The sequence below is a fragment of the Strigops habroptila genome, chromosome 14, assembly GCF_004027225.2.
Source record: "Strigops habroptila isolate Jane chromosome 14, bStrHab1.2.pri, whole genome shotgun sequence".
Classification (NCBI taxonomy): domain Eukaryota; kingdom Metazoa; phylum Chordata; class Aves; order Psittaciformes; family Psittacidae; genus Strigops; species Strigops habroptila.
Window position 1 is genome coordinate 6,442,707 of NC_044290.2, and position 13,029 is coordinate 6,455,735.

General features: G+C 46.8%; 1 protein-coding gene across 16 annotated transcripts in view; it reads left to right on the forward strand.

Annotated features, from left to right (window-relative positions):
• CACNA1G (calcium voltage-gated channel subunit alpha1 G) overlaps nt 1–13,029 on the forward strand; it is a 143,512-nt gene that overhangs the window by 65,852 nt on the left and 64,631 nt on the right. For all 16 annotated transcript variants that reach the window (XM_030506539.1, XM_030506553.1, XM_030506542.1 and 13 more), the window contains 4 exons: nt 9,690–9,841; nt 10,357–10,542; nt 11,695–11,809; nt 12,288–12,443. In XM_030506539.1, the coding sequence (XP_030362399.1) occupies nt 9,690–9,841; nt 10,357–10,542; nt 11,695–11,809; nt 12,288–12,443 (609 nt within the window). The remainder of the gene's footprint in view (nt 1–9,689; nt 9,842–10,356; nt 10,543–11,694; nt 11,810–12,287; nt 12,444–13,029) is intronic.

The window sequence follows — 13,029 nt, forward strand, 5'->3', positions numbered from 1 at the left end:
GGCAACACAGCTCCTTAATTCTTTGGCTAGGGGAAAATAGGGCAGTGGGGTGCTGGCCTCTACCCTGGCTACTGGTGAGTCCCCAGCAGGCAGCTGGATGGGAAGTGCCAGATTTCTGTGGTGGTTTCCGGGTAACAAGGTGAAGGGAGCGGATAAGCGTGGGGGGAATCCAGATGCTGTGGGTGGTTACTTGCTTTGACGGTATTTTTGAAGCTACTACTGTTCCAGATTCCTTTCTCCCAGGCATTTGGAGTGAATAGCAGAGCTTGTTTTTATTAGTTCATCTGCTCAAAGTAGCAGCAGAGAGCAGAGAGGTGTTTTTCTGTGAACTCCGGAGGCTTATAGTCTGCAGTTTCATAATCTGACGGTTATGAGAGCAGGAATTAGAGGGAAGAAATGCTGGACCAGGCCTTTCGGCAGAGATTATAAACACTGAAACGTGACTTTTCTCTTTTAGAAGACCCTTTCCTAAAAGTGCAAGTGATCAACCACATCACATTTATCTTCATTGGCTGATGTTTGCAAAGATATGAGGGGGCTTAAAGACTTGACTCCATGGCTTTCTATATTAAGCTCTTTGCTTATTTAATGAACGTTTACCTCTTGGGATTTTCACATGAGGCCACTCTGGACACCTCAGTCTATGTTCGGATAAATGCTTTCAGGACGTGTTTTAAGGCGCTATGTCAAAAGCCTGGTGTTGTTTATCAGCACCTTTCCAGAGGGGAGAGGACACACTAGCATTAGAGGAGGATGTGGAGGATCCAGGGATGAGCTGCAGCAGCTCACCCTTGTCTGGCTGCATAGGGTGATTGTGGGCAACACCGTGTCCCTCCAACCTTCACGGTTCCACATCAGGTCTGTCCAGGACATCTAAATTTTGGCTTCTTTCATGCATATGGATTTGTGTCAAGCCTCCAGGTCAGGAAGGAAAGGAATCTATTGTAAAATAGTTCTGGTATCTCGTACACCTCTTTTGAATTGTTTCCTGTGAGGCAGGGATTCAAAGACCTGTCCCACATACAGGCAGCAGCTGGTGCTGCACCAGGGGCTCTGTGCATCACACACCAATGCAAACTGATGCTGCACCCCCTCAATGCTGCACCCCAGCTGCTTCACTCCAACTGTGGCCTTAATAGTGCAGCCCAACTCTTCTCTGTGGTGAAAGTTCTAATTTGATGCTTCCCAGTATGAATCTGATTCATTAGGCTTTGATTCAGGAGGCCACTTACGCATGTGCATTCATCCCTTGAATGAATGAGACAGCCTTTCCCTGGACAACTTCCATCTGCTCCGGGCTCTTCCTGGGAGCTCACAAGGTCCCACATTCATGCACTGTCTTCTCTTCCTAGAGGTATCTCCACTTCCACTTCGGTGCATATCCCATGTCTCTGTTTAACTCCATTACATATCTCTCCAGCCCTGTGCCAGCTACTCTTAGCCAAGAGATCAAAGCTTTGGCAGCACAGTGAGGCTTTCCCTCCCTCGGCGGCTGCTGGCTTTGCCCAACGCAGGACTTGTAGCTAGCATCAACTTAATTCCTCAGTGCTACAGCTGCATAGGGCGCTCCCACAGTAGGAAAATGAGGTGCCCTATAGATTTGCACGTGCTGTATTCAATTAGCTCCTGCTTGAGCAGAAATTACTCTTGTTAACAGATTGCTTTTGGAGACTGAAGGAGTCAAGTCAACGCTAATGGAAGTCATCAGAGCTGTTAATCACCAGAATCACTGACTTCAAATACCAGCTCTCTGTTTGTTACTGAGGGTAATTCTTTTTATGGACCTGAGGGGTTCTTCTGCTCCTCAGTGATTTAAAAGGGTTTATGAGGTCTTGTAGGACCTCATGTGTTTTAATTGACTTGCTCATGAAGCTCTTCCAGCGTGCCATGCAAAATACACGGGTACCATGGCCCTCATAGCCTTTAAAAAAAGGGCTGTGCCTATAAAGCAGACTTTATTCTGGCTCTGCAGACTGACTGATTGGAAAACTAAATGAGATTTCATGCAATTGGAAAGTGTATGGGGTTTTTATCAGATAATTCAGTTCTCTGCGTGCTTCAGTGATGAGCCTATGTGGATTCCTTGACATCTACTAAAGTTTTCTTCAGCTCCCTGGATGGGGAGATGTAAGCGTCAATCCTTTCCTGTTAATTTAGTTCAGAAGCTGGAAATACTTGGGCTGCTTTAGATCCTATCATTACAGCTATTGTTTCAGCTGTACCTTTATGTAACATACCTTTATGTTATCTCTGCTCAGGCAGTGCTGAGGAGGGATTCGAGCTCAGTGAAATGGGAAAATGATGTGTGCGCTTTCGATACTCGCCTCATCCCCATGAGGATTAAAAATCGCTGCTCTCTGCAGATAGCCGGGTGTTTCTCTGCTCCTCTGATTATTGTGGTTGTTCCCCTTGGGTGGGAGCCAGCAAATTCAGCTCGAGCTTCTGGAGTATCCTCAGCTTGTACCAACAAATGTTTTCATCTGTAAGCGCTCCTGATTGCTGATTGTTGGTGATTTCCCAGGGATAAATCCATTTTTTCACACATTCTCCTGGTAGAGGTTGGACCCAATGTGTTGATGCCCATGGCTCTGCCATGCAGTTACACATGCCCCTTCCCAGCCTGCTCAGCCCCCAGCGGGAGTGGGGACAGGAGCCGAGCACTTTTTCTCTCGTCTCTGCTGGATTTCATCTCTTTGTTATAATTGGTTTTTTGCTGATGCTAGGAGACGATCGGCTTTTCTCCATTGGAAGCCTGTCAGCATTAGAGATAGTGTTACCAGCATCAGAAACCCGGGTTCAGCAGAACAGTGCAGGAGCCCTACAGAGACAGCCTTTTTCTTTCTCTGTTTTTATTTCCTCCCTCCCCCTGGTACCTCCTCAAGTACTAATGGGGAGATAAGTTTCCAACTTGGTTTAGATTAACTAGAAATAGAGGGCTTTAAATCTCAAGTACTTACAAGGTGTGACAAAGTGGAAATGCAGCCTTTGTTCAGCTTAAGCTCCTCCAAAACCTGGGCAGATGGATGAGCTACTTCATGTTTTTCTTGCATTTTCTGGGATAATATTAATCCAGAAATCTCAAGCTGAGAGAGATAAGGAGTTCAGGCAAGAATACCTGCTGTGCCTCCTGAGAGCGGTAAAGATCGCCCAGTGCTGGGGCTTGGGGGACGTCTGCAGGTCCCGCTTATGGTCCTGGGCAGGGATGGTTCATGGCATGTCCCTTCAGGGTTGGGTAATGAGTTTCTCCATCATGCTCAGGGCTTGTCCCCTTATTTGCATTCCAGGTTCGGGGTGGACAAGAGTCAGAGAGAGGTGCATGGGGACACAGCCCCTTACAGGCAGTCAGGGCCAGGGAATACTTTTGTTGGCCATCGTTGCTCAACAAGGATGTGGTGGAGTGGGAAGTCTTGCATCACGCCAGAAGGAGCCATTTCCATGGGAATCAGCTCCTTCCTTCTGCAGGTGTGAGGTGGGAAGGGACATTTGTTAACTGGAACAGAGAAGAACAGTGGAAGGTGAGATTAGCAGCAGAGGTGGAAGGGGAGTCTGTCCTGTGCAGACAGCTCTGATTTTTCCAAAAGAAAAGCTGCTTTCCTCCTTTTCTTGCAGCATTCCATTCAGCCCATAACAAAATCCTTCTTTCCCATGCAGTGATGGGATGAAACTGTACTTGTTCCCTTGTCTGTCAAAGTAGTTTCCTTTTAATAAATGCCTATAAATCCTGAACTTCCCAGAAGTCCTCCAGCCCACCAAGCAGGAAGCACACTGCCCTTTCCATGTCTCCAGCCCCAGGAGGAGCAGAGCAAAACCATCTGCAATCCTGCTACTGTTTCCTTTCACCAATTTGGCAAAGGATGAAAAGAGGAAGCCTATCGGTCGATCAGGCTCCGATTAAACATGACTCCGGTTCGCACTGCTGGACCCAGGACAATAGCTAAAGCCCGATGCCTTTTAAGGAGCCCCAAATGAATATCACTGAAAATATGCATGGATTGAGTTTCTATTTATAAAGTAGCAAGTGGTTCTGGAGCTAAGAGGAGCTGTATTTACTGAAGGGAACCAAAGTGGTTTTCAGGATGGCTGTGGCTCTGCGGGTGCACTATGGCAGAGGGACAAATGTGGGTGCAGTGAGGGCAGGCCATGAAGAAGGCTTGTTGGTTGGCTGAGGACACAGCCATGAGCTATAATTGATGGGGAATCAGGCATGGAAGAGGGCAAAGAAGGGGCACCTTGTTTTATTAATTAATAGCTGCTTCCATTCATCAGAATTCCTTGTGTTTTGCCCCAGGACTCGTGGTCTGGCTCCTGTTTGGAGGCAGACCCGGTGCATGTCTGCACCCATGAGGAGGGCAGAGAGGATCTTAATGGACTGGTGTCAGGTTGAAAATCACATCTTTGTGTGACCCATTTGATTCTTTTCTTATGTATATATATTTAAAAATCTGCAAGTGATGAGTCAGTAAAATGTTGTTGGTGTTTCCTGTGAAATAGCTGAGGTCAGTATTTTCTTTCTGTGTTATTTTTCCTTGGTTGCCATGGTAATGATTTCAGAAGGGGTTTATTCTGCAGCCGTTTGAATGGGTTAGAAGTTTTCAGTCTTCTGGATCCGCTCACAGAAGCAGAGCCCTCAAGATCAGGAGGGATCTGCCTCTTGGCGGGCCATCCTCATCTCTCCCTCTGTGCTGTGGCGAGACAGAGTGGTTTCTCTATTTAATTTAATTGTTAGCAAGATAGAGAGGAAAGACCTTGGGGTGCTTGTGCTCTTTTGTGCTAACATTCCCTGGGGCAGGGGCTGGGCAAGACCAGGCTTGGCCGCAGCCTGGAGCTCACTGCCTGGGCAAGGGGGAAATGGGGATGGATGGGTTCATACTAGACTTTCCCACAGTAGTGATGATGATGATGAAGAGCCTGTGCCTTATGTGGGTCATAGCTGGAGGAGGGCAGGAGTAGAAGCCTTGTAAGCCCCGTGCACCATCTGCCAGGACCCTTGGTTGCACTTTATCATTCAGCAGGAATGTCTTTCAGGAACTTGGGAACACAGCCACTGAAGTTTTGCTTTTAATAACCCCAGCTCCTGTTCTCACCTTTTTTCCCACTCATTGCCTGCAGCCATGCTTGCTCAGCAGACACCTTGGAGCCTGGGGCACGGGAAGGAGTAGCGTATGCCACTGTCTTGTGCCTAGATGGAAATAAGTATATCCCTCTGCCATTGGAAACCTCACTTATGAGCATGTGCTTAGCTTAAAAAAAAAAAAAAGAAATGAGTTACAGCCTATTTCTGAATGCTGAAAAAGGGCAAGGTGCTAGTCTAGCACAGAGATACCCCTCAATGCAATGTTTAGTACCTTGGGGACATCTTCCCTTGCCTCCTCCTGTCCTCACAGCAGTGCCCGGCTTGGTGCCAGGCAGTCCTGCCAGAAGGCAGGGTGCAGAGCATCCCCTCCTCACCAGTGTGGTTTGCACCCTGCCAGGCAGGGCTCCGTCCTGTGTGCGCTCATGGCTCACCTCCTCCCCGCCGCCTTCACTTGCCACGTAGTGTTGATGAGAGATGCTATGCTGTCTGCTCCGATTTTATGTGCTGCCACAGCTTGTCAGTGTGCTGTTTGGTACATCAACAAATCGACACTACCCAAACAGAGAGCTAACAGGGGATGATTTATCCAGGACACCACGTCTGTGTGTCCGGCAAGGCAAGATGTCTTGGAAACAGAATTCAGTATTTACTGAAGATTCATCAGAAGAGCTGGTGTTTTGTGCCACAGCTGAGTGGCACTTGCATCTTGCTCTTTCTGGGTGTTGCTCGTTTAATTGCAGGATGCTATCCTTTTAATTAGTCATTGCTGCTACTGATGAGAGAATTAGCAGACTCTTCTTTTAATGAGGAAGCTGAGGCAGATGTGCTGTAATTGGGGTGGTGGGAATCAGGGTGCTGCAAAGAAACCCCAGGCTCTGCATCCCCACAAAATGTCCTTTCCAATGGGGTCCTGGAGGGGTTTGTTTTCCAAGTAAGTCAAGGGAAGGAAGCTACCTCCCCTGGCTGTCCCTCAGAGGGGAAAGCTGCTTGTTTTTACCTGCTCTGTTCCTCCACACCCAGCAAGGAACCACAGAGCTGGTTGTGTGCCAGGAGTCAGTGACTCTCCCAGGTACATTATGTCTGGAGCTGGTCAATATTGTTTTGATTAGACAGTTATTGTCAGAAAATGGCAGTTTATCAAACTTGAAGCTTGAGAGGGGAGCTGTTTCAATGAACTGTCTTAAAAAAAAAGAGTAATTTATCTTTCTGAGGTATTTGAAATGTCCATTTGAACAGCTGGGGAACAAAAAGTTCCATGTTCTTTTTCAAACTGACTTTTATTTATGTTTTTTAGTTTCAGTTGATTTATGGTACAGAGCAAACGGAGAAGGGAATAGGAACTGAAATAGAGAGGAGAGCTTTCAAAATTTTGGGTACAAAGTGTTTCAGTGTGCCAGTTCTGAGATGCTGCATTCCTGTTTGGGATGGGATGACAATTTGTATTCCCATTGGAGAGAAAAGACACTTTCTTGCTGTATTGTAATGATGTCTAAAGAAAGATGTCTTGGACATGTTTGTGATCTCTCTAGAGCAGAAGCATCTTATAAACAGTCTTATTATCTATGGCTGCATAGAATTATGAGCTGGCATTCTCAGAAGTGTTTGAATCCCCACTGCCTGGCTGTGATTCCTTTGGGCAGGATCATGATCTCAGCCCACCTCTGTTTGTATCAGTAGTTCCCGTTGGTGCTCATGGCAGCGGTCCCATGGACCGGCTGCAGTGATGTGTCCCTTGAGAGGATGTGGAGCTGTTGCAGGGGGCTCATGAGCTGCCCTTGGAGACTCCCCTGAGCGGGAGCAAAAGGCTTGGGGGAAGGAAGAGCACTCCACAGCAAAAATCCTCCAAGGAATTCTCATCTCCCTGTCTTAACTGTTTAGGGATGTGTTGTTTCCCAAAGCAAAATAGCTCCTCGATTTCAGGCGGGTCTGGTTGTGTCGTGCTTCCAGCAGATGCTCGCCTCGCTCTCCCCCAGCTCTGGTTCAGGAGATCACACTCTTCATTTTTATTGTGGGCATCCAATGCCTCGGATATTAAAAACTGTTTCCTGTGAGGGAAGTGGAAAAGCGTGTGCGGAGGAAGAGTGGGGGGCCAGGCGGCTTTTTTGGGATGAAGCAGGGGGAGATGGATGGATCTGGTGCTGCTGTAGGTGGTGAGCATCATCACCCATAGCACCAACACCCATAGCCCTTCTGTGTCAGTGCCAGGAGTATTTGAGGCTTTTATGGGCTGCGAGAGATGTTTCATGGGTTGGTCATGGACCATCCAGTGCACGCTGGGGGTCCTGGAGCAGTTGCAGTGTAAGCACTGCTCCCCCCAGGGCTCCCCACATCACCCAGCTGTGCCCTGCCAGTGCCTCCCGTCCAGATTTATACATCCCAATAACATGTTCAACCAGAAGGTGCTCACAAAGTGCAAATTTTCATTAATCCGCACTAATTACACAACATCCCTGCTGGGGCTGGTTGGGTTTTCCATGTCAGCCCCCGTGGGGAAGGGATGCCACAGCTTGTGGGAGATGTCGGGTGCTGCTCATGCATCGAGGGATTTAACCAGGCTGTGCCTTCGGGGCCAGTTAGATTTGGCAGCGCGGTCACAGAGGGGGAACAGAGGGTGGAAATCAGCCTTCAGGGCCCAGGTTAGTGGTGCTGATGGATGAGAAGGAAAGCTTCCAGGAACATGTTTCCTTTCCAGCAGGATTGCTGCAGTAACGATAACAGCACAGCCTGCCTCAGTGCTGGGGCTCTCATGAATGAGTTGGCATTTTTTTTGTGACTGATGTAGACTTTTAGCTATTTGAAATTGTCCTGAAGTGCAGCTTGACATATAAGTTTTTGGCCTATTTATTACTTTGTGTCTGAGTGTTCCCATAGGTATACGATTTTTAAACCAGGGCTGCATTTAATATTGGAAGCTGGAGCATTTGTATCTTAGCTGTAGATCAGTGAGGAGATGATTTGGGCTATATGTCCAGGGTGTTTGTCAAACTCTAGCCAAGGGATCCATTCATCAACGAGGATGTTTGAGCTATAGAAAGTGTTCAACACCACCGTTTTATTTAATAACTTTTTCTTTTCAATGCTGCTATTTCCCTCTTTGGTATCCTGTGCTGGTTGCTGTGTCATCACAAACTCCCACCAACACCAGGCGCAAGTCCCCAGGGATTACAGAACCATCAACCATCACACTGGGCTGGAAGAACTTGAGCTGCACGGGCTTGGCCAGCTGTGCCTGGAGACTTCAACTCTGAGAAGGAAAGGGTTGAACTCCCACATGGATTTATCTATTTATTTGCCAGTATATATCAGTGAAGCCCTTGGTCACTATAGATTCCTGGGGCTCTGAAGCACAGTTGATCAAGTGTTGACCTTGCCTCTGAGCCATCTCCTGTTGAGTTGGGTCACCTCATGTCAAACCCTACAACTTGTGCTGTGGCATGGCAGCTCCTGATTGAAGTTGTACAAAGTTTTTGGCCATCCACGAAGGTGTTTCATGTGAGTGGTGGGAGCAGTCAACAGCACGTGTTGCACATTGGCTTCTGCTCATGGTGTAGCTGCTGTGAATTTGCACATCCGGCCATAACCCACCACGGTGTTGAGGCATCTAAAGCTGCGGGTGGTTACATGGGGGATTTAGAAGAGTATCTGGGTGAGTTAAGTGTCAAACTACCCCTAAGAGGAATCCAGCACTCACTGTGTGTAAGGTGTTTAGTGAACTGTGCCAGCCCACTGCCCTGCGGGGCACCTCAGCGTTGCCAACCTGACCCGGCAGATAGCTCCTGATGTTAATGAAGCCTTTAAACAGAAACACTGCAGTTGCTGCTGTGTGTTGGGGTTAAATGGGGAGAAGGGATCTAGTGCTGCAGATTCTGTTTGTGCCTTTGCCACTGACTGATCCTAAACACACTACACCACCGTGTTTTGTCTTCTGCCATATGTTTTCCAATAATGCCCACCCACCTGTCGGGGAAAGCGCTGGGTGTCTGCAGGCATTGTTGGGAACACTCTGTGAAACATGCTAGAAAAACATGAAAGGTATTAATTTAGGTCTAAGATTACTAGAAGTCTGTTTTTTAAGGCTTTTTTCATACCTCTGTTTTTAGATTGCCAGTCTGGAATGCCGAGACTGGGCCCTTCCTCAGTAACAGGGGTCTCCTGATAATGGGGTCTTTATTGAGCCATTCCAGTTATATCACCTCAAATCTCTGCTTTTGAAAAATCTTAGCTTAAATCTTTTAATGAGATACTGAATAAAAATTCAGGCTTTAAAAGTGTATTTATGTGATAAAAACTCCCTCCTGCACAAGGCAAATTGATTTGAAGGATGTGAAAGTGTTTAAGACTCGGTACATGCCACATCTGTGTAAACCTCCTGAGGTGGTACTAAAGCTGCAATTGACGTGAAGTCCATGTTTGGATTTACCTGCTCGATTTGCAACGGGTGTATAAGCCTTAAATACTCTGATAGTATTTTTCTTCTCTCTCCTGCGCTTAGAGTGAGCCATTAGCATCAGCATCCCTACACTTGCAGTATTGGGGCTTGTTGCATTTCCAGGTATAATTTCGGATATGGAGCTACGCTCCTTACTGTCTCCTTTTCCTCCCCTTCTTTCCCCAGCCAGAGGAGCTTACCAACGCCCTGGAGATCAGCAACATAGTCTTCACAAGCCTCTTTGCCCTGGAGATGCTGTTGAAAGTCCTTGTTTATGGCCCTTTTGGCTACATTAAGAATCCATACAACATCTTTGATGGGATCATCGTGGTGATTAGGTACAAACCTAGAGCTTGCTTTATGTGTGTTTCCCCTCATTTGGCTGTTTAATTAAAGAGAAAGTAATGGAGAGTGGGCATAAATACCTTCTTGTGACATTTTATACTTCTCTGTTGTAAATTAATGCCCTTAGAAACAATTGCTAATACATATCTTGGGGTTATTTTATAGTCATTTTAGAGAGGCTCAAGCAGAAAGCTATCAGTCCCAATGTCCTGATGGTATCCAAATGGTACAACCAGTGTCCGATTAAGCAGCTCTCTGGTTTTTTGGCTTGTGCAAAGGCTGTAATTGCCCCTGCAGCTGCAACCACTGATTTGCAGCAGTGTTTTTGACACTCTAGTGGGGCTCTGCTCTTTGCAAGCCTGGATGGAGTCCAGTTTACCAGGGGCATTGGCAAGTGCATCTCTGCCCGCTTGCCATCCCTCTTCTCTCTGAATTTCACCCTCTCTCTGCTTCCTCTCCTATGTGGCTTTGTCTTCTCATCCTTCAGTGACCTTTTTTTCCTCCTCAGTGTGTGGGAGATCGTGGGCCAGCAAGGCGGGGGGCTCTCAGTCCTGCGGACCTTTCGGCTTATGCGAGTTTTGAAGCTGGTCCGCTTCATGCCAGCCCTCCAGCGCCAGCTCGTAGTCCTCATGAAGACCATGGACAACGTGGCCACCTTCTGCATGTTGCTGATGCTCTTCATCTTCATCTTTAGGTGAGCACTCTGATTCTCCACCCTAAGGTTGCTCTGGGTTTTTATGTAGGATCTCACAGCAAGGTGAGGAGATGTAAGAGTCAATATCAGGACATGGCTGAGCTGAATGGTCCCAGGAACAACATCGCTGGCCAGCGCTAGCGGTGGCTTGCTGCCCTGCCTAAATTCTCTTAACTCTGGCCAAATGAGACATCTGTCTTTGCAAGATGATTTACAAGGGAAGTCTTTCAGCTGGATGATTCCTTGACATCACCCCAAGACAGCAGTCCTATTACTTACAGCCTAGCAGAAAACCTGGTACTAAATATATTGCCAGGGAGAAGGCGATGCTCCTGAAAAAAAGTCAGCCCTGGTGGTGCTTGTGCTCTTGCATGGCCTCTTCTTCTGAGAAGTGGAAATGTTAGAAACAGGCTTGGCATAACCCCGAGTTTTTGATTTTGGTCTAGATTTTGAGAAGAGCCTGTCTCCTTGTCACAGCCAACTCTGGTGTTCCAGCAATCCAGGCACCGGGAAGGCTGGAGAAAGCCAGTCTCTTCCCTGGAATAATGCCCCATCTCCCATTGACACACTTCCCTCCAAAACCACCACTTTCAGCCGTGGTGCTCAGTAGAGCTGTAAATAAATTGATTATTCAGGTTACTGGCTGAGAACAGAGGAAAGCAAATTATTCTTTAAGTATCAGCCTAAAATGAAAAGTATTCTGTTTTCTTGTCAAAATTGAGAAAGCTGTTTCAGATCCCCAGATACGTCTCATTCAGGCATTTCACAGAAACTCTTTTTTGTCTTCCTAATTCAATTGAAGCATATTTTGCTGAAAATGTGTCATTGCATAACAGAAAGTCAAAACATTTTGTTTAGAAAAATGTTGAAAGACGATGTTTTGACTTAAAAGAAAAAACAAACCAGAATTAAAAGAAGGAGTGGGCATGCTTTTTGGTGGAAACTCTGAGAGGTTCTTCCCCATTCCAATTAACAAATTCACAACTGGTTTGCGTGATCTTGAGGTGTGTCTTTTAGTGAACAAATGATTAATCTTTAAAAGAAAATAGAAGGAATTGCCCAGGTGGAATCAGGAGACAGTCAGCCCTGCTGTATGGTTACTGGTTTGTACTGTGGTACTCTTGTCGAGCCCCTGTTTTCCCTCCTGTGCAGCATCCTGGGGATGCACCTTTTCGGCTGTAAGTTTGCTTCAGAGCGAGATGGAGACACGCTGCCCGACAGGAAGAACTTTGACTCCTTGCTTTGGGCCATTGTCACTGTTTTCCAGGTACAAAATGGAAAATCATAGAATCAGCTAGGTTGGAAAGGACATCTAAGATCATCAAGTCCATCTGTTACCCCAGGACTTCTATAACTCGTGGTTTTTGGGGCTGCAAGGGCTGGGGTTGTTTTCCAAAGCATCTAACAGAGCTTAGTGAAGCTCTCTGCCATGGAAGGGAGAGGACCCAAAACCACAAGTGCAGGAACTTGGGGTTTTCAGGCTGTTTGCTAGAATAAATTGTAAAGCTCATGAGGAGGGGCTGCTGAGGCAGAAGGCTCTTGCATTTGCAGGGTTGGGTGGGTGAAAGTAAGTGCAGAGGGTGGAGACGGAGAGGATGTGATAAGGACCACTTGCAGTGATATTCCAACAAAGGACATAATCTGGTTTAAGCCCATAATTGATATGTGCAGTTTGCACAGGTACCCAGGGGAAATGGCACACTATCCTCCAGCATCTCCATTTTCCTCATATCCTTCCTCTGCAGATTTTGACCCAGGAAGACTGGAACAAGGTCCTTTACAATGGAATGGCATCAACCTCCTCCTGGGCTGCTCTCTACTTCATCGCTCTCATGACGTTTGGGAATTATGTTCTCTTTAACCTGCTGGTGGCCATCCTGGTGGAGGGTTTCCAGACAGAGGTAATGTCATTGCACTCATGCTTTTGTTTTCTTCTGAAGTTTCAGGGCCTCCAGATCCTGGAATTTGATTTCTGAGATGGACAGCAATGTGTATCCAAGAGTGGCACATGAAAAAAGTGGGGGAAAATACTAAGACTTCTTTGTATTCTTTTTTCCTTCTTATCCATGGTGTGGTTTAATACAGCAAGCCCTCTACATGACGGGCTTAAATGAAAAGCATTGTTAGCATTGATGCAGGAGTGGGAATTCAGCAGTGAGTCAGGCACCGCGGATGGGATCACTGCTATGACAGTGTCTTTGAAACAGTTCTCACTGTGTTTGTCAGCCACATTAAAAGCCCATCCTGAAAACTTACGCAGACTGGTAAGAGATTAGTGACATGATTATCTTTTTTTGATGGTATGTGTTCATGGAGCTCTTCCCGTTCCCAGCCCTGCAATGCTCTGCACATTTTAAAGTACATGATTTCAGGTCTCTGCCATCTGTTTCATCAGGCTGCAAACTTCCATGAGACATCCCAGATTGCTGGAAGCTTTCATGGAAGGGCAGGGGGGCACTTAAGTTTGAACCTAACCTATTTTTCATC